This window comes from Mustela erminea, chromosome 16 (genome assembly GCF_009829155.1).
Source record: "Mustela erminea isolate mMusErm1 chromosome 16, mMusErm1.Pri, whole genome shotgun sequence".
Classification (NCBI taxonomy): Eukaryota; Metazoa; Chordata; class Mammalia; order Carnivora; family Mustelidae; genus Mustela; species Mustela erminea.
Window position 1 is genome coordinate 84,970,449 of NC_045629.1, and position 13,581 is coordinate 84,984,029.

General features: G+C 66.4%; 1 protein-coding gene across 5 annotated transcripts; it reads right to left on the reverse strand.

Annotated features, from left to right (window-relative positions):
• Positions 1-50: 50 nt before the first annotated feature.
• On the reverse strand, positions 51-12,390 carry TONSL (tonsoku like, DNA repair protein). 5 transcript variants are annotated; one of them, XM_032316936.1, is made up of 26 exons: positions 12,285-12,390; positions 12,094-12,189; positions 11,748-11,890; positions 10,907-11,090; positions 10,444-10,573; positions 10,059-10,230; positions 9,860-9,974; positions 9,478-9,623; positions 9,235-9,387; positions 8,895-9,020; positions 8,595-8,775; positions 7,442-7,524; positions 7,253-7,342; positions 6,868-6,940; positions 6,628-6,791; positions 6,223-6,346; positions 5,339-6,087; positions 5,167-5,243; positions 4,617-4,770; positions 4,454-4,532; positions 3,634-3,935; positions 3,316-3,487; positions 2,463-2,638; positions 1,868-1,941; positions 1,337-1,470; positions 51-307 (listed from the first exon to the last, which is right to left on the reverse strand). In XM_032316936.1, the coding sequence occupies exons 1-26, from the start codon at positions 12,307-12,309 to the stop codon at positions 114-116; spliced, it is 4,116 nt and encodes a 1,371-aa protein (XP_032172827.1). In that variant the 5' UTR covers positions 12,310-12,390; the 3' UTR covers positions 51-113. The 5 variants fall into 5 exon arrangements, with proteins under 5 accessions (XP_032172827.1, XP_032172826.1, XP_032172824.1 ...); XM_032316935.1 differs by having other exon boundaries at positions 4,617-4,773; XM_032316933.1 differs by having other exon boundaries at positions 6,223-6,361.
• Positions 12,391-13,581: the final 1,191 nt, after the last annotated feature.

A 13,581-nucleotide genomic window follows, 5' to 3' on the forward strand; every position in this document is an offset into this window, starting at 1 on the left:
AAAACGAACCCCGCCTTCCGCCCCCCACCCGTCTTTCAGGCAGCAACAGGGGCAGCAGCAGCGTCCGTTTATTTGAGGCGTTGGGGGGAGGGGGCCGGGCAGCGCCCCTGGGGTCACAGGCGCCTGAAGAAGAGCTTGGACCCTCGGTCCAGTGTGCACGCGCCGGGGCCCGGCCGGCCGGGCAGCAGCTGGCGCAGGGCGGCCCGGTCGTCGGGGGAGAGGCGGCGGCTGCACAGCTCCAGCTCCTGCACCCGTGCGGTGATCTCGCGCCAGAGGCCCAGGCGCAGGGGGCCCTGGACAGCACAGCCTGCAGAGGGGAGGCGGGAGCGGGGCTCAGGGAGCTGGAAGCCTCTGCGACTCCCGCGCCTGTCTTCTCTTCTCTGTACCCGGGCGGCCCCCCGGAAGAAACGCACTTCCTCTGAGGCCAGGAGGGCCACAGCACAGGGCGTGGGCAGAAGCCCAGGCGAGGCCCAGAAACACTCTAGGAAGGGGTTCGTGGGCCCTTGTCGCGCAGGACGGTCCCTGGCTCAAACACACAGGCAGTCACGTGCATGCCACTTTCTAGGACGATGCCTGGATGTCCGTCCATAAATGGGCACAGCAGCGGTGCCTATGGGTCTCCAGAGGCCACTGAGCTGTCAAGCTCTGAGCTCCAGGGAGCCCAGAGTGCCCAGTGGGCTCAGGACCCTAGGGAGCTAGGGGAGAGGATGGGTCCAGATGCTGGTGTGCAGTGGGGGGTGAGGAGCAGGAAGAAGCCAGGGGTTCCCTGTGTGGATGCCCACTCCCGGTCCCTGTCCTCCTGGAGGGCAAAGCCTGGACTCTCCAGCCCCAGGCCCTAGCTGGATGTGCGGGCTACCAGGAGGGCCGTTCACCAAACAAGCATCTCCTGGCATCATCTTCAAGCCAGCTCGGTAGGGCACTATGCCTGGGAGTGGCCAGAATGAGAACAAGCTAACACACTACAGGCTGGGAAAGTCAGGGTCCCAGCAGCCCCTGGCAGGAAGTGGGAAGGTCCCTTGGTGGCAAGGTTTTGCCATCCTGACCTAGAGCTCCTTCCTCTTGCCAAGGTAGTTAGGAAATCCTCTTGGAAGGGGTCCAGCCCTCCAGCCACCATGGTCTCGGAGGGTCAGGCTGAGCGGGTTAAAACCAGAGATCCCATGTTCCTCCTGCCCCACTGTTTTAGGAGCTGGGCTCACACCCCCTCTGAGTCACATGGGTCACTGTCCCCCAATGTGTCAATCTCAGGGGACCTAGCCCCCCTCTTGCCATCTGGCTGGTGGCAATGACAGCCCATTTAGAGGAGGCACCTGGACCTTAGGTAGGTTCCCAAGCTCACCTGACAGGCCAAGGAAGCTGAGGCCTTGGGGCCGCATCTGGAGTGCAGACAGGAGCTCCTCCAGACCCACACAGCTGACGTCCGGGTTGGCAGACAGGTCCAGTGACACAAGTGAGGGGCAACATGGAAGGCACCTGCAGTGGCGGGAGGGAGGGTCCCCCAGCGCCGGAGAAAGCTGCCCCAGACCAATCGCAGCCCAGGAAGCCACAGGCCAGGCCCCACAGGCGCAAGTACTTCCCCCACGCTAGCTGCACAATGCCACGGCCCAGGCCTGGGAATGCCTGTCTGGCTCGAGGGCCCAGCAGTCCAAGAGCCATTTGAAGCCGGAGGGTCAGGAGTTGCCCCTGCATGGGTTGCTGCACAAAGGGTGATGGGAAGGCTCTCCGAAGCCTCAGGGGTGTGGTGAGAACAGGCGGCAGGGCTGAAGCGGGAAGGAGCTGGGTCCTGGGACACACTTGGGGGAGAGCTGGTGCCCTTTCCTTGCCCGACCCAGCTCCCCCCGGGTTTGGGCTTGAGATCAGACCCTATTACCTGCTCAGGTCTCTCACTGCCTTGTTGCCCAGATGGTTTGCAGACAGGCTCAGGTGAGCTAGAGTGCAGCCTTCCTAGACAGAGCAGAGGCCCGAAGGGGGCTGGGCTGAGTGGGGCGCCTGCCCTCCCTGTTTCCCAGTAGAGGCCCCACATGCAGGTCAGATAGCTTCCTTCATCCTTGGGAACAAGGGGGCAAAGTCTGCCTGACTGCCCGTGCATCAGAGGGGGCCCTCTGATTTGCAGATCACAAGGACACACCTCCCCTTCCAGGGGTAAGCCACACTTGCCCGTGAAAATCACGGGCACCAGACCCACAGGGAGGAGCCAGGGGAGAGAGCCCTGGGAGGCCTGGCAAGACGTTGGGACCTGTCTGGGGCAAGGAGTCTGCCCTGGGTCCCGGGCACCCTCGCTGGCCAGGAATTCAGAGCCTGAGGCAGGCAGCTAGCTCTCCAGAAAGGTTCTCCCACAGCTTTTCCTTCTGAAGGCACCACTCCCTTCCCAGACCACTCCCACCCCTGCCTGGTATCTGCTGTGGGACCGCAGGCTGGATGGCCCAGGGCTGTCTGCTTCAGCAAACCCCCTCAACCAGACATACCTTGGCCAGGTATCTGACCACCGGCTCCACGAGGCCCGAGTCACTCTTGCCGGCTGCCACAGAGCTCAGCTCCAGGCGCTGGAGGGTATGGGCAGGCAGGTTCTGCAGGGCGTGGGCCAGGGCGTCGGGACCCAGCATGTTGTAGGACAGAGACAGTGTCTTCAGGTGCTTGGCATCTGCACAGGGGACCAGAACCTGTCAGCCACACACGACGGCCACCCCAGCTCAGCTGCAGTCCCAGGCCCCACGCCCTCACGACCGCCAGATGAAACTATCATCCCTGAGATTTCGGTGCGAGCGGAACTGGAGGAACTTCTGTCCAGGGTGTCCCAGGCAAGGAGAGACGGGGCCACTCCTCAGTCCATCTTCTCCCCGACATCCCTGGGCCACCTGCCTCCCCATACCTGAGACAATTCGGGCAACCCAAGACAGGCCCTGGGCCTGGAGGTCTGTGCACCATCGGGTGGGGGCTGGGAACGCCATCTGCTGCCCAACCCCACGTCTCCTCTGCTGTTGTGCTCATATCTCTGAGCCCTGAGCCCTACCTCCTGGCCCACCACCTCTGCAGAAAGGCCCCTAGAGGACTACCAGTTCCCAGTTTCTCTGTACTGGGACTGGGGTTCTCTGCAGCCTCAGTGTGTCTACAAGAACACTCAGGGTTGGCGAGAACACCAGGACTATGACGGTGGCCCACGGCATGTCCTAGGGGAATGCCCGAGCCCAGGCAGGCCCAGCACATCCAGCGATGTGCTCTTAGACAACAGACCCTCTGGCTCAAGGCCCTCTGTGCCCCTGGACGTGCCCTTCTGATGACAACCGGAACCCTGGGACGTGGACGTGCCTGTCAGCTTACCTTGGAAGGCACTACCTAGGGCTGCCTGGTGGCTCAGGAAGAAGCTGGGGCCGAAGCCACAGGCCTGGAGATGCAAGGTACTGAGTGAGGGGCAGCCCTGCAGGATGGATGCCAGGGCCCAGCCACAGCCGTCCCCAAGGGGGTTCATGCTTAAGTCCAGCTCCTGCAAGTTCTGTGGAAGACACAGGCCCCTCTGGAGGATCTGGTCTCCTTGGCGTCCCCGAACAGGCCAGCAGCTCTCTCCCCAGTGCACCTTTCCACCCGATGATAGGCCAGACGCCAGCCCTAGTACCAACCCGCTGCTCCCCACGCCTCTACCTGCAAGGTAGTCTGCCCCTGGAGGCCTGCCGCGAGCTGGCGCAGGCCTTCGGATCCCAGGTGATTGGAGGACAGATCCAGGAGCATCAGGCTGGGCATGGTGCCCAGGGCAGCCAGCAGCTCGGCGGCACATCCGTCCCCCAGCCGGTTCCCTGCCAGGTGCAGCTCCCGGAGCGCCGCGTGAAGCTTGAGGGCCCGCAGTAGCGGGGTGAGCTGGGTCTGACGCAGGGCCAGGGAGCCCACGCTGAACGAGGGGCCGGAGCCCTGACGGTCCATGGCCTGCAGCACCTGTGGGTGCTCCTCTGGGCGGGGAGGGAGAGGGTATCACCAGCGCCAGAATCTGCGGCTCTGCCCTGGGAGTCCTGGGGACCCCATCAAACATCCCTCCAACTTGTGAGCCTTGGGACACCCACCAAAGGGACCACAGAGGCCACTCCCACATGCCTGGAGACCCAGCATTGCAGGAGACCCAATGCCGGTGGGTGCCACTGACCCCACCCCTCTCTGCATTCTCACGTCCTCCTGGGCAGGGCCCTAACCTCTGCCAGGCACCCCACATCTCACAGTGCCCAAGCCAGGCTTCCTTGGAAAGCTGCCCTAGGCCTAGCCTCCGGCGGCTCTGCTGACTCCACACCGCGCACCACCGGCAGGACCAACCTTTCTCCACCTGCCACCCACAGTGTGGGCACTGGGTAGAGGAGGAGGGAGTATGCCTCGCTGGCTAGCCATCTGGGGCTCTGGATGGTAGGCCCCAGACCTGAGAGGGGCGCAGGGATGTGCCTATCCGCCCAGGCCACCTCGAGCTCTCTTGGGCCCTTACCTTGTTCCAGGCTCCGGCAAGCCCTGCGGTAGCGATCAGTCAGTGGGGGGAGGTCCCACGAAGTGACTTCCGCCAACACCTGCAGAGCACTAGCAGTAAGCAGCCAGAGGGGCCCCCGGGGCTGGGGCCCGCTCCGCGTGGGGCCCAGGCCCCGACTGCTCACCTCCTCGTTGCTCTGCAGCACATCAGGTATGGGGTCCTGCGGGGCCAACAAGGCTCCCTCCTTTCGCAAGACGAGCCTTGGCAGCAGCCCACAGGCCTGGCAGTAGCGCTGGGCAGCCTGCTCGGTTAGCCAGGCCACAGAGTGGGTCTCCCCACTGCTGGCACGGAGGGAAAGGAGAGCTGGCTGGGACACTGGGCACACTGAAGAAGGCCCCCACAGTCCTGCTGTCCCCGCTCTGGGTCTGTGGTTCCTTCATCAGTGTCCGCCCTCCTGGCCCTGCTCGGACGTGCCCGCGCCCCCAGCAGCCTGACACACTTCCAGCTCTTCCACGCTTTCCCTAGGGGCCACAGGGCTTGAGCCAACCCCTCCAGGGCCCGGCCTATGCATATGCAAGTCCCCCTGGCCCTGGTCTGCCACCTCTCCCCAGCCACAGCAGCGGTGACACACCGTCTGAGAGGGCCCTCGCTACCCGCGCCATCCGATATGCAAACACAAGGCTTCTCCCAGGGCCACAAGGGGAACAGGGACTTGGAGGGCAGGTGCTGCTCACCCATGCGGGACGGGGATGAGGAACAGGCTGTCCTGCACGCGCACTCGCACGCGGATGGGAGGGGGCAGAGATGGACCCTGGTGGGTGGGGACATGGGGGGCGGCAACAAGCTGAGTCAGAAGACAGTCACCCACCCTCACCACCCACACTTCCGCCTGAGGTGTGCACCCACCGGGGGCTGGCCTGTCGCTGGGCTGTCCCCACTGGGCCCTGAGGTCCTGGAGAGGTCAGGGCTCTGTGGAGGCTCTGCCGCTGGGCTGCCGTCTCCCCCTGCCCCGCCTGGTGCGTTCCAGCTCCTGAGACGGGGCAGCCGGCTCTGCCTGGCCCGGGCCCGGAGCCCGTCAGGGCTCTTACTGCGGCCTGAGCCCGAGCCACGGGGACTGGGGCTGTTCCCACTGCCCTGGGGGTGGGGCCGAGAGCCATCCTGGCGGCTGCGGGTCAACGGGGAGTCGTCCTCCAGCCAGTCCCTGGCCAGACACTCCTCCTCCGGGATGAGCGCCGCCCGGGGCATGGTGGGCTCCCCTGGGCCCCGCAGTAGGCTGGGCCCAGGGCGGCAGATCTGGGCACCAGCCACACCTCGGATGGCTGCCCGGGCAGCACTTGCTGCCACTGCCTCGCTGCCGCCGGGGTAGCCAGGCACCCCAGCTTTGGCCTGCTGTACGGGCACACGATGTCGGGGCCTCTTGTGGAGGGGCTGGCAGGGGCCCGGGGAGTCCTCGCCCTCCGAGCTGCTGCTGCTGGCCAGCTTGGGCCTGCTCCTCCGAGGCCTGGCCACAGCTGGAACTGTGTGCCCTGGGGAAACCCTGGCATGGGCCTGAGAGGGCTCTGAGGGTCCCAGGCCGGGGCTCGAGGGAGGAGAGAGCTCAGGGTCGAACAGATGGTTCCGAGGAGAGGTGTGGGGGGCCGCAGAACTGGGGGGAGCTGCGGAGAGACAGAACGTAGCATGATGCCGCGCCCAATCCCGGCCACCCAGGCTGGAATGTCTGAGAAGCAGGGGCTAGGGGACTCACAGGCCGGGGATGGGTGTCCCCAGGGGCACAAGAGGCCTCTACTTGCCTTGGCCTGAGGAGGCCACTCGGAGCAGCCGCTCCATGGCGGCGGCCTTCGCTCGGGTCTCGCTGTCCAGATCCTTGCCGTACAGCTTCACCCACTGCTGCAGCGTCTCCCGTGGGCTGTGCCCCTGCATGGCCGCCAGCTGAGTGGGGTCAGCAGGGGCAACGCCCCGCGGGCCTGAGCCCGCCTGGACCACAGCCTCCTGCAGCCTGAGCCCGCTCAGACCACAGACCCCCCACTACAGCCTGAGCCTGCCCGGACCACAGCCCCCCGTAGCCTGAGCCCGCCCGGAACACAGCCCCCCGCAGCCTGAGCCCGCCCGGACCACAGCCCCCCGCAGCCTGAGCCCGCCCGGACCACAGCCCCCCGCAGCCTGAGCCCGCCCGGCCTGCGCTCCCCTCCGCTCACCTTTGCGGTTCGGAGCGTGACAGACGCTCCCCGTTCGATGAGGAGTTGGGCCACCTCAAAGTGACCGCAGTGGAGGGCGTCATGAAGGGGAGTGATGCCCTCACAGCCCGGGCCGCCCGGGTCATCAACCCGAGCCCCGTGATCCAGCAGGAAGCGCACGATGTCTGTGGGCCAGGGGACACGAGCTGGCTCCCAGCCCTGGTCGGCCCCCTCCCTAGGACGTCCTGGCCCCGTACTCACCCACATGCCCATAGTTGCAGGCCTCGTGCAGGGGTGTCCAGCCACAGTAGTCCCGAGGGTTCAGAGGGTGGCCCTGTGAACGAGGATGAGAAGTCCAGCCTGGCCGTAGGGCCCTGAGGCTCCAGGAGGGCCAGGCCTGGGTCTGGGTCTCAGAGCCCAGAACGGGCCCCACGCCAGCCCTGGCCCAGATCCCAGCAGAGAGAGCTTGTCTGCATATAAGACACAGCATCTCAGGGAGGCCTCTGTAGGGGCTTGTGCAGGGCTGGCGCTCCCTCCAGCCCCCCTGCCCTATGCCACCCCCTTTGCAGGGAGGGGAGACTATATACCCTAGGGCAAAGTCCCCGCTATGGCCCACAGGGGACCTCGAATGAGACGGCAGGCCCACCTGTCTTACGAGGTCCTGGACACGACCCAGACGGCCCTCGATGCAAGCGCGGTGCAGCAGAGTCTCCCCAACGTCATTGCGCCGGTTCCACTGCGGCCCGCCGTGCCAGGACAAGGAGCAGAGGTGTGAGGGGACCAGGAGGCCCTGGCAAGCATGGGGGACCACACACCGCCCCCACACCGTCCTCACCTTGTTCACCCTCGGCGGGCCCAAACAGCCCTGCAACTCCTCATCCTCCTCCAGCCGCGGGGACCCGCTCTCGGCATCCCCCTCTGGAACAGAGCCGAGACCACTCCAGGTAAGCCAAGCCCCAGAGCCCTCTGCCCTTCCAGGCCTGGAGGATGGAGGTCCGGTGCCCACAGCCACCCCACTGCCAGCCCTGCCTGTGGCTGTGCCCACCCACCGCCCTCCTGCCCACAGGGGTGCTCCTGTCCACCACGTCCTGACCTCTCACCCCGCGCTCAGACCCTGCTCTGGATCGTCCCAGCCCACATGCCTGTCCTCGTCCTGGGAAGCAGCTTTGTCAGCTGAAGTCAGGCTCACGTTAGGAACAGCGTGTCGCATGAGCCCAAGGGCCTTCCGCCTGTCCATACCCAGCCTTCCCCCCGGTACCTGCCTCCAGCTCACACCGCCTGACCCCACTCCTGTGCCTCTGGTCCTTGTAAGAACCTTCTTCTTCATGCATTCCTGAGTGGTGTCACTTGAAGTTCCTGCTTTGGTCCTCTGCCTCCTGTGGCTCCCCACAACTGCACGGCAGGGACACCCAGCCTAACCCGCTTCTAAAGCACGGCACAGCCTTCCCACCACCCTTGGCTTCTCGCTGAGAGGTTCTGGAAGCCACTCAGGTTCAAAACTGAAATGACTCCTCCTGGCCTGAGGGACAGGTCTCCAGCCCCGCCTCTCAGCCAGAAGCCAGGGGCCTGCCTGCACCCACCACCTGGGCTTCCAGCCCCAGCCCGCTCAAGGCCACCCCTCAAAGTCACTTTCCACGGGGCAGCCCATGCCAGCCTGGGCACGGCAGCCCATGTGTTGTCTCCAGCCCCGTCTTGCCTGCCCTGTGCCCGCCTCTCGTGGTGCCATTTCTCCAGGTCTGACCCTGCATGTCCCTCACTCGCAGACGCCCACTAGCCTTCCCGTCACCTGCTCCTCCAGGAGCCACTCCAGCCTCCCTGCACACAGCTGTCTTCCGTCTACAGGCGCTGAACACCCCTGCCGCGCGGGGCTGAACCCTCCTGTCCCCAGTGGGGGAGCAGCCCCCACAAGGGCCCCAGCCTAGGGCCCAGCCCGGAGGGCATCAGGGAGGAGGGGCCCGGGTGGCTGGCTCGGCTGCCCCGGGCCTCACCGCTCTCTGAGAGCTCCACGTCACTGAGCTCGGGAGTGGCCTCGTCCTCCTCTTCCTCCTCCTCGTCGTCCTCCTCCTGCTCTCTGGGCGCGCTCAGCTCCTGCAGGCTGGCCGCGGTGGCCGGGGCCTCCTGGGGCCGCAGCCTCAGCTGCACGGCATGGAGGTGCTGTAAGATCTGCCTCTGAAGGGCAGGGGACACCAGGCTCAGGGCCACAGAGCCACCAGACCCCCGCAGCAGGGGAACGGGGGTGCAGAGCAAGGGCTGTGGGGACACCGTGCTTGGAGGTCGTCGCTTCGTACCTGGAGCTGGGGCCGCTGGGCCTGCTGGGCGCAGCTGAGAGCCTTCTGGAAGCATGGGGCCAGCTGCTCGTAGGCGTCTCCGGCCTCCTCCCGGGACAGCGCGATGTTTAACCAGGTCTGGGCCTCCTGGAGCAGGAGGAGGACGGATGAACTTGGCGGCCGCCGCCCACCCTGCTGAAGCCCGGCCGGCGCTCCAGCTCCCCACCGCGGCACACACGGAACAGCTCCGGAAAGAGAATGCTTGTCCTGCCCAGCACTCGAGGGTGGCCGTGCTAAGGCAGAGCTGTGGGGGCCGACTCGGAGCCCCCTGCAGCCTGGGCCGGGTGCCATCACCGCTCACCTCCAGAGCGTCCCCACCGCGCAGTCTCAGCTCCTGCTCGTAGTGGGACACGGCCCGGTGGTGGTCCTTCATGTCTCCCAAGGTGGTGGCCAGGGACACGTGGATGACGGCCAGCTCGGGCCCTGGCCGGCCCAGCAGCTCTGCGAGGCGCAGCTACAGAGACAGCAACAGCGAGGCCTGCCTGGATCGTGCCAGCCTGGGCCGTCACCACCCCCTCCTCCCGCCTCGGCAGGGGAGGCACACCTGCTTCTGGTAGGCCTCAGCCGCCTTGGGGAAGTCACCCGCCTTGGAGAACAGGTCCCCCAGCTGCTCACAGATGCCCATGGCGCCCTGGGGGTCGCTGCCCTCGGCCTCCCGCAGCCGCTGCTGCAGCCGCACCACGGCCAGCACTGCAGGCAAGAGCTCCACATGATGGGAGGCACAGTGCGCCTCTGCCCGGACTGCCCCTTGTCAGCTGTGTGCCCGTCGGGGGGCCATCCACCCTCTCCGTGGCCCCGCTCTCCCCTCAGTAACCGGGGGTGGCAAGAGAACGCAGCCCATGGGGTCGGGGGGGGCAGGGAAAGCCTGCACAATGGTGCTGCCAGCTCCCCACCCCTTCTGGGGGACTTCAGGTCCCCGGGCTCACCGTATTTGAGGGTCCGGCAAACTGCTGCCTTCTGCAAAGGCGTCTGGAAGCCCAGCCTGTAGGCTTTCTTCAGGGCTCTCTTGGCAGCCAAAAAATCCCCCAGGTCTTGGAGGATCTGGGAAGGCGAAAAAAGGTGAGGCTTGCAGACTCCCCAGAGCCCGAGGTCCTCCGCAGGCTAAGCCCAGGGCCGGGAGGGCACCTGTGAGAGGAGCACACAGCACTCGCTCTCCATCCGTTCCCTCCGCAGGACGCGGGCACACTCTCGGGCCCCCTCCAGGCAGCGCATGGCTTGGGAGTGCTGCCCTCGGCGCCAGTGGACGGCACCCAGGTTGTAGCGGGCGCGGAACAGGTCCTCAAGGAGGTGGTTCTGCCTGCGGGTGGAGACCGGTGCTCAGAGCGCCGCAGGGATGGCGCAGAGGGCACCAGACGGTGCCAGGGTGCGGACGCCAAGCCAAGCCTGCTCCTTCCCCAGCACGCGCCGCCGTGCTCTAGGCATGCAAGGGGCTCCTCTGCTCACGGGAGACAGCACGGGGGTGGAGGGATGCCCTCTCACAAGGCTCCTTCCGCTGGGCACGGGGACTTACTCGGCGAGGAAGATGCTCTTCCGGAAGTAGTCGTCGCAGGGGGCCGCCTGCTGCAGGCTGTCGAACGTGAGCCCCAAGTTCAGGTAGAGTCGGGTCCTCATTTCACTCAGTTCTCGCTTGGCCAACGTCCCTGGAAGGTGCCCCCTCATTTGCACATTCAGGGGCTCACGCCCACATGGGGTACCAGCTCTGGGGCTGTGCAGCCTCTCCCCCACCGGTCTCCCAGTGTGGGGGGCCAGGGGTCCTGCCACAGACGGGGCACAGGACAGAGCAGAGAGTGCCTAGACCGGAGGCTGTGAGGAGCATGGGCCATGTGTCTCCTCCCGGGAAGCTTCACAGACAGATCTCAGCCTGGCAAACGGAGGGCCCAGACTGGCAGAACCTGCCGTACAGGGAGGCTGTGGGGCCCCCCAGTAGCTCTGGAGTCAGAGGCGGGGGGAGCTGGGTCTCCAGGACCACTCACCCTGCAGCTTCTCGTCCACAATAGCCAAGCTCTTCTCAAAGGCAGTCTGTGCCTGCAGCAAGGTATCCTGTGACTGGCAATGGTCATAGATGTCCAGGTAGGTGCGGCCAATGGTGGCCCAGGCCCTCTGCACCTCAGTGTGATTGGACAGAGAACGGGCCAGCTCCAAATGGCGATGCTGGTGCTACGGCGCAAAGGAATGGCTGTTGTGAGCCAACCCCCACCTCAGGCAAATCTCCTATGTACGCCAAACCCAGGAGGTCTCTACCTTTGCCCAGGAGAGTCCTCTACTCCCCCAAGTCCCCACAGAGCAGGCCAAAGCCGGGCTCCACATGTCCCATCTCTTCTATGCCAAGGGCTGCCTGTGGGGACGGTGAAGCCACACTCTGCCCAGCCAGTGTCGTCGTGAGGAAGACATGAGTGGGAGTCAGCTAGGCGCTGCAGCCGCACTCCCAGGACCAGAGCAGGCCCTTTGTGGACAGTAACAGCTGAAGTGTTACGTTCGAGAATGGTTGCGGGGAGCAGGCTCCTAGGACAGGCTATGATGTGCCTGCCCCAGGACCAGCCTACAGCCCCCTGGCGCAGGGCTGTCCGCACTTGATCTTAGACAAAAGGCCGAGAAGCGATTGGCGCAGGGCTGTCCGAAGAACAGGCCGTGTCCATGCGTGTCCTCCTCCAGCCAGAGGTCAGACGCTGAAGACTTGTGCTTCTATTCTCAGAAAGGGACCGGCAGGAAGTGGGGACTCTGGAGGGCTGGACGTGGTTGCAAGGGGGCTGGGGGTGGGGGTGGGCCCTGGGCCCTGCCCTGCCCCTGCCCTGCCCCTGCCCTGCCCCTGCCCACCTTCAGGGCGGCTGAGTAATCCTCCAGCTCGGCCAGTCGCTCCCCGATCTTGCGGTGGGCCACGGCGCAGCCCAGCGGGTCGTCGACGCTCTCCAGGAGCTGGAGCTCATGCTGGTGCTCTCGCAGGGCCTCTGCGTAGCGTCCTGGGCGGGAGGCACGGCAGGCTTCAGCCCCCGCCGGGCAGTCAGCCAGGGGCCGCGCGGGCGAGGCTGTGGCTGGCCCCGGGCTGTCCGCTCCGCAAGGTTCCCGGCCCCCGTCCCCGCCGCCGGTCCCGGTCCCCCCCCCCCCCCCCGCCCCAGCGGTCCCGGGCCCGGATTGCGGCCCGGGGCGGCCGCGGGGCGCGCACCATGGCTGGCCAGGAGCTCCCCCAGCTGGTGGCAGAGGGCGGCCTCGTCCCGCAGCTGCCCGTTCCTCTGGGCCTTGGCCTTGGCCTTGCTCAGCTCTGCAGAGAGGGGGAGACGGAGCCGGGAGGCTGGGCTCCTCCGCTCGGGCGGGCCCGACCCGCTCCCCGCCCCGCGCCCGGCCCGGGACACTCACGGCGAAGCTCGCGCTCCACGCTCATGCTCCGGCAGCCGCGCGCGGGGCTCCGGACTTCCCGCGCTGGGCCGCGGCCCCGCCCCAGGCCCCGCCCCCGCCCCCGCCGGCGCGGAGCCTCCCGGGAAATGTAGTCCTGCCGCCCGAAGCATCCTGGGAGCTGTGGTCCGGGTGGCGTCCTGATGGGAAGGGCGCTGAGAGAGCGGCGGGAGGATCCGCACCTCGCCAGCCCCCCAGGGCCGCGTGGGAGCTGCGCCCCACCCCACGCTCCCCCGCGGCCCCGCAGCCGCCCTTGGGGTGGGGTCTCCTGGCTAGTGCCCGCGGGCTGCCGCTAACCTCTCCCGCGCGCGCTAGCCCCGCCCACACCTGCGACCTTACCTGCGGGACGCGCCGCCTTCCCGCAGGAGGAGGTGGAGGGGTTTAGGGCCCGGGACCCCCGAGGACTGGAGAGATGCGCGGAGTCCAGCCCGCCCCTTTCACGGAGCCTGCGGAACGGCCGCGAAGGCAGCCACAGGGGCGTCCCGGTCGCGGACACAAACCCCCAGGGCTTGGCCGGGGAAAGGGGCGTGGACGTGTTTTCCAAAATGAACAGCGCCGAGTGCTTCCTCCTCGATGCACACGCACTGGCCCCTTGTGGGCGCGGTGCACCCGGGCCGCGATCTCTGAACGCACGTCCTGTCTCCCGCTTGGAGAGCCAGACACCTGCCACTCCACGGCAGGTCCGGCCCTGGGCGCGGGGTACCGAGGCCGCTGTCCAAAGGCCCCAGAGGAGGGCCAGAAAGGTTGGATGGTGGATGCATTAATTTCTGTGGAAATCGAAACAGACCCAACAGGGTAGGCCCCCGCAGGCCGTGACTGGACCTTAAGACATGTAGTGGAGGGAATGATGGGGAGCGTAGATGGGCCTCTGGGTCCGGGGAAGAATGCCCAGGGCCAGCGGCCAGGCTTCAGGGATGCGAGCAAGGCCAAGCCCGAGGCCGTTTAAGAGATGGGAAGTGGGACCCAGGTAACCCTCTTCTCTTGGAAGGGTAAAGCGCTCTTGGGTCCCTAGTTTGGTCTGGGGGTGGGGAGCTGAACAGGAAGGCCCTGAAACCAAGAGAGCCGCTTGGAGGGCTGGCTGGGGGAGTGTGAGGAGCACAGCCAGGGGCAAGGTGGAGCCGGGGCGGGGGTGGGCTCAGCTCCACAGGCCAAGGGCAGAGGGAGTCTCCCCAGGGCTGCTGGGAGCATTCAGCATTCACAAGACAGCCAGAGAGGACCCTGCTTCTCTCCGCCCACTGATCTGCGTATACCGGGCACAACT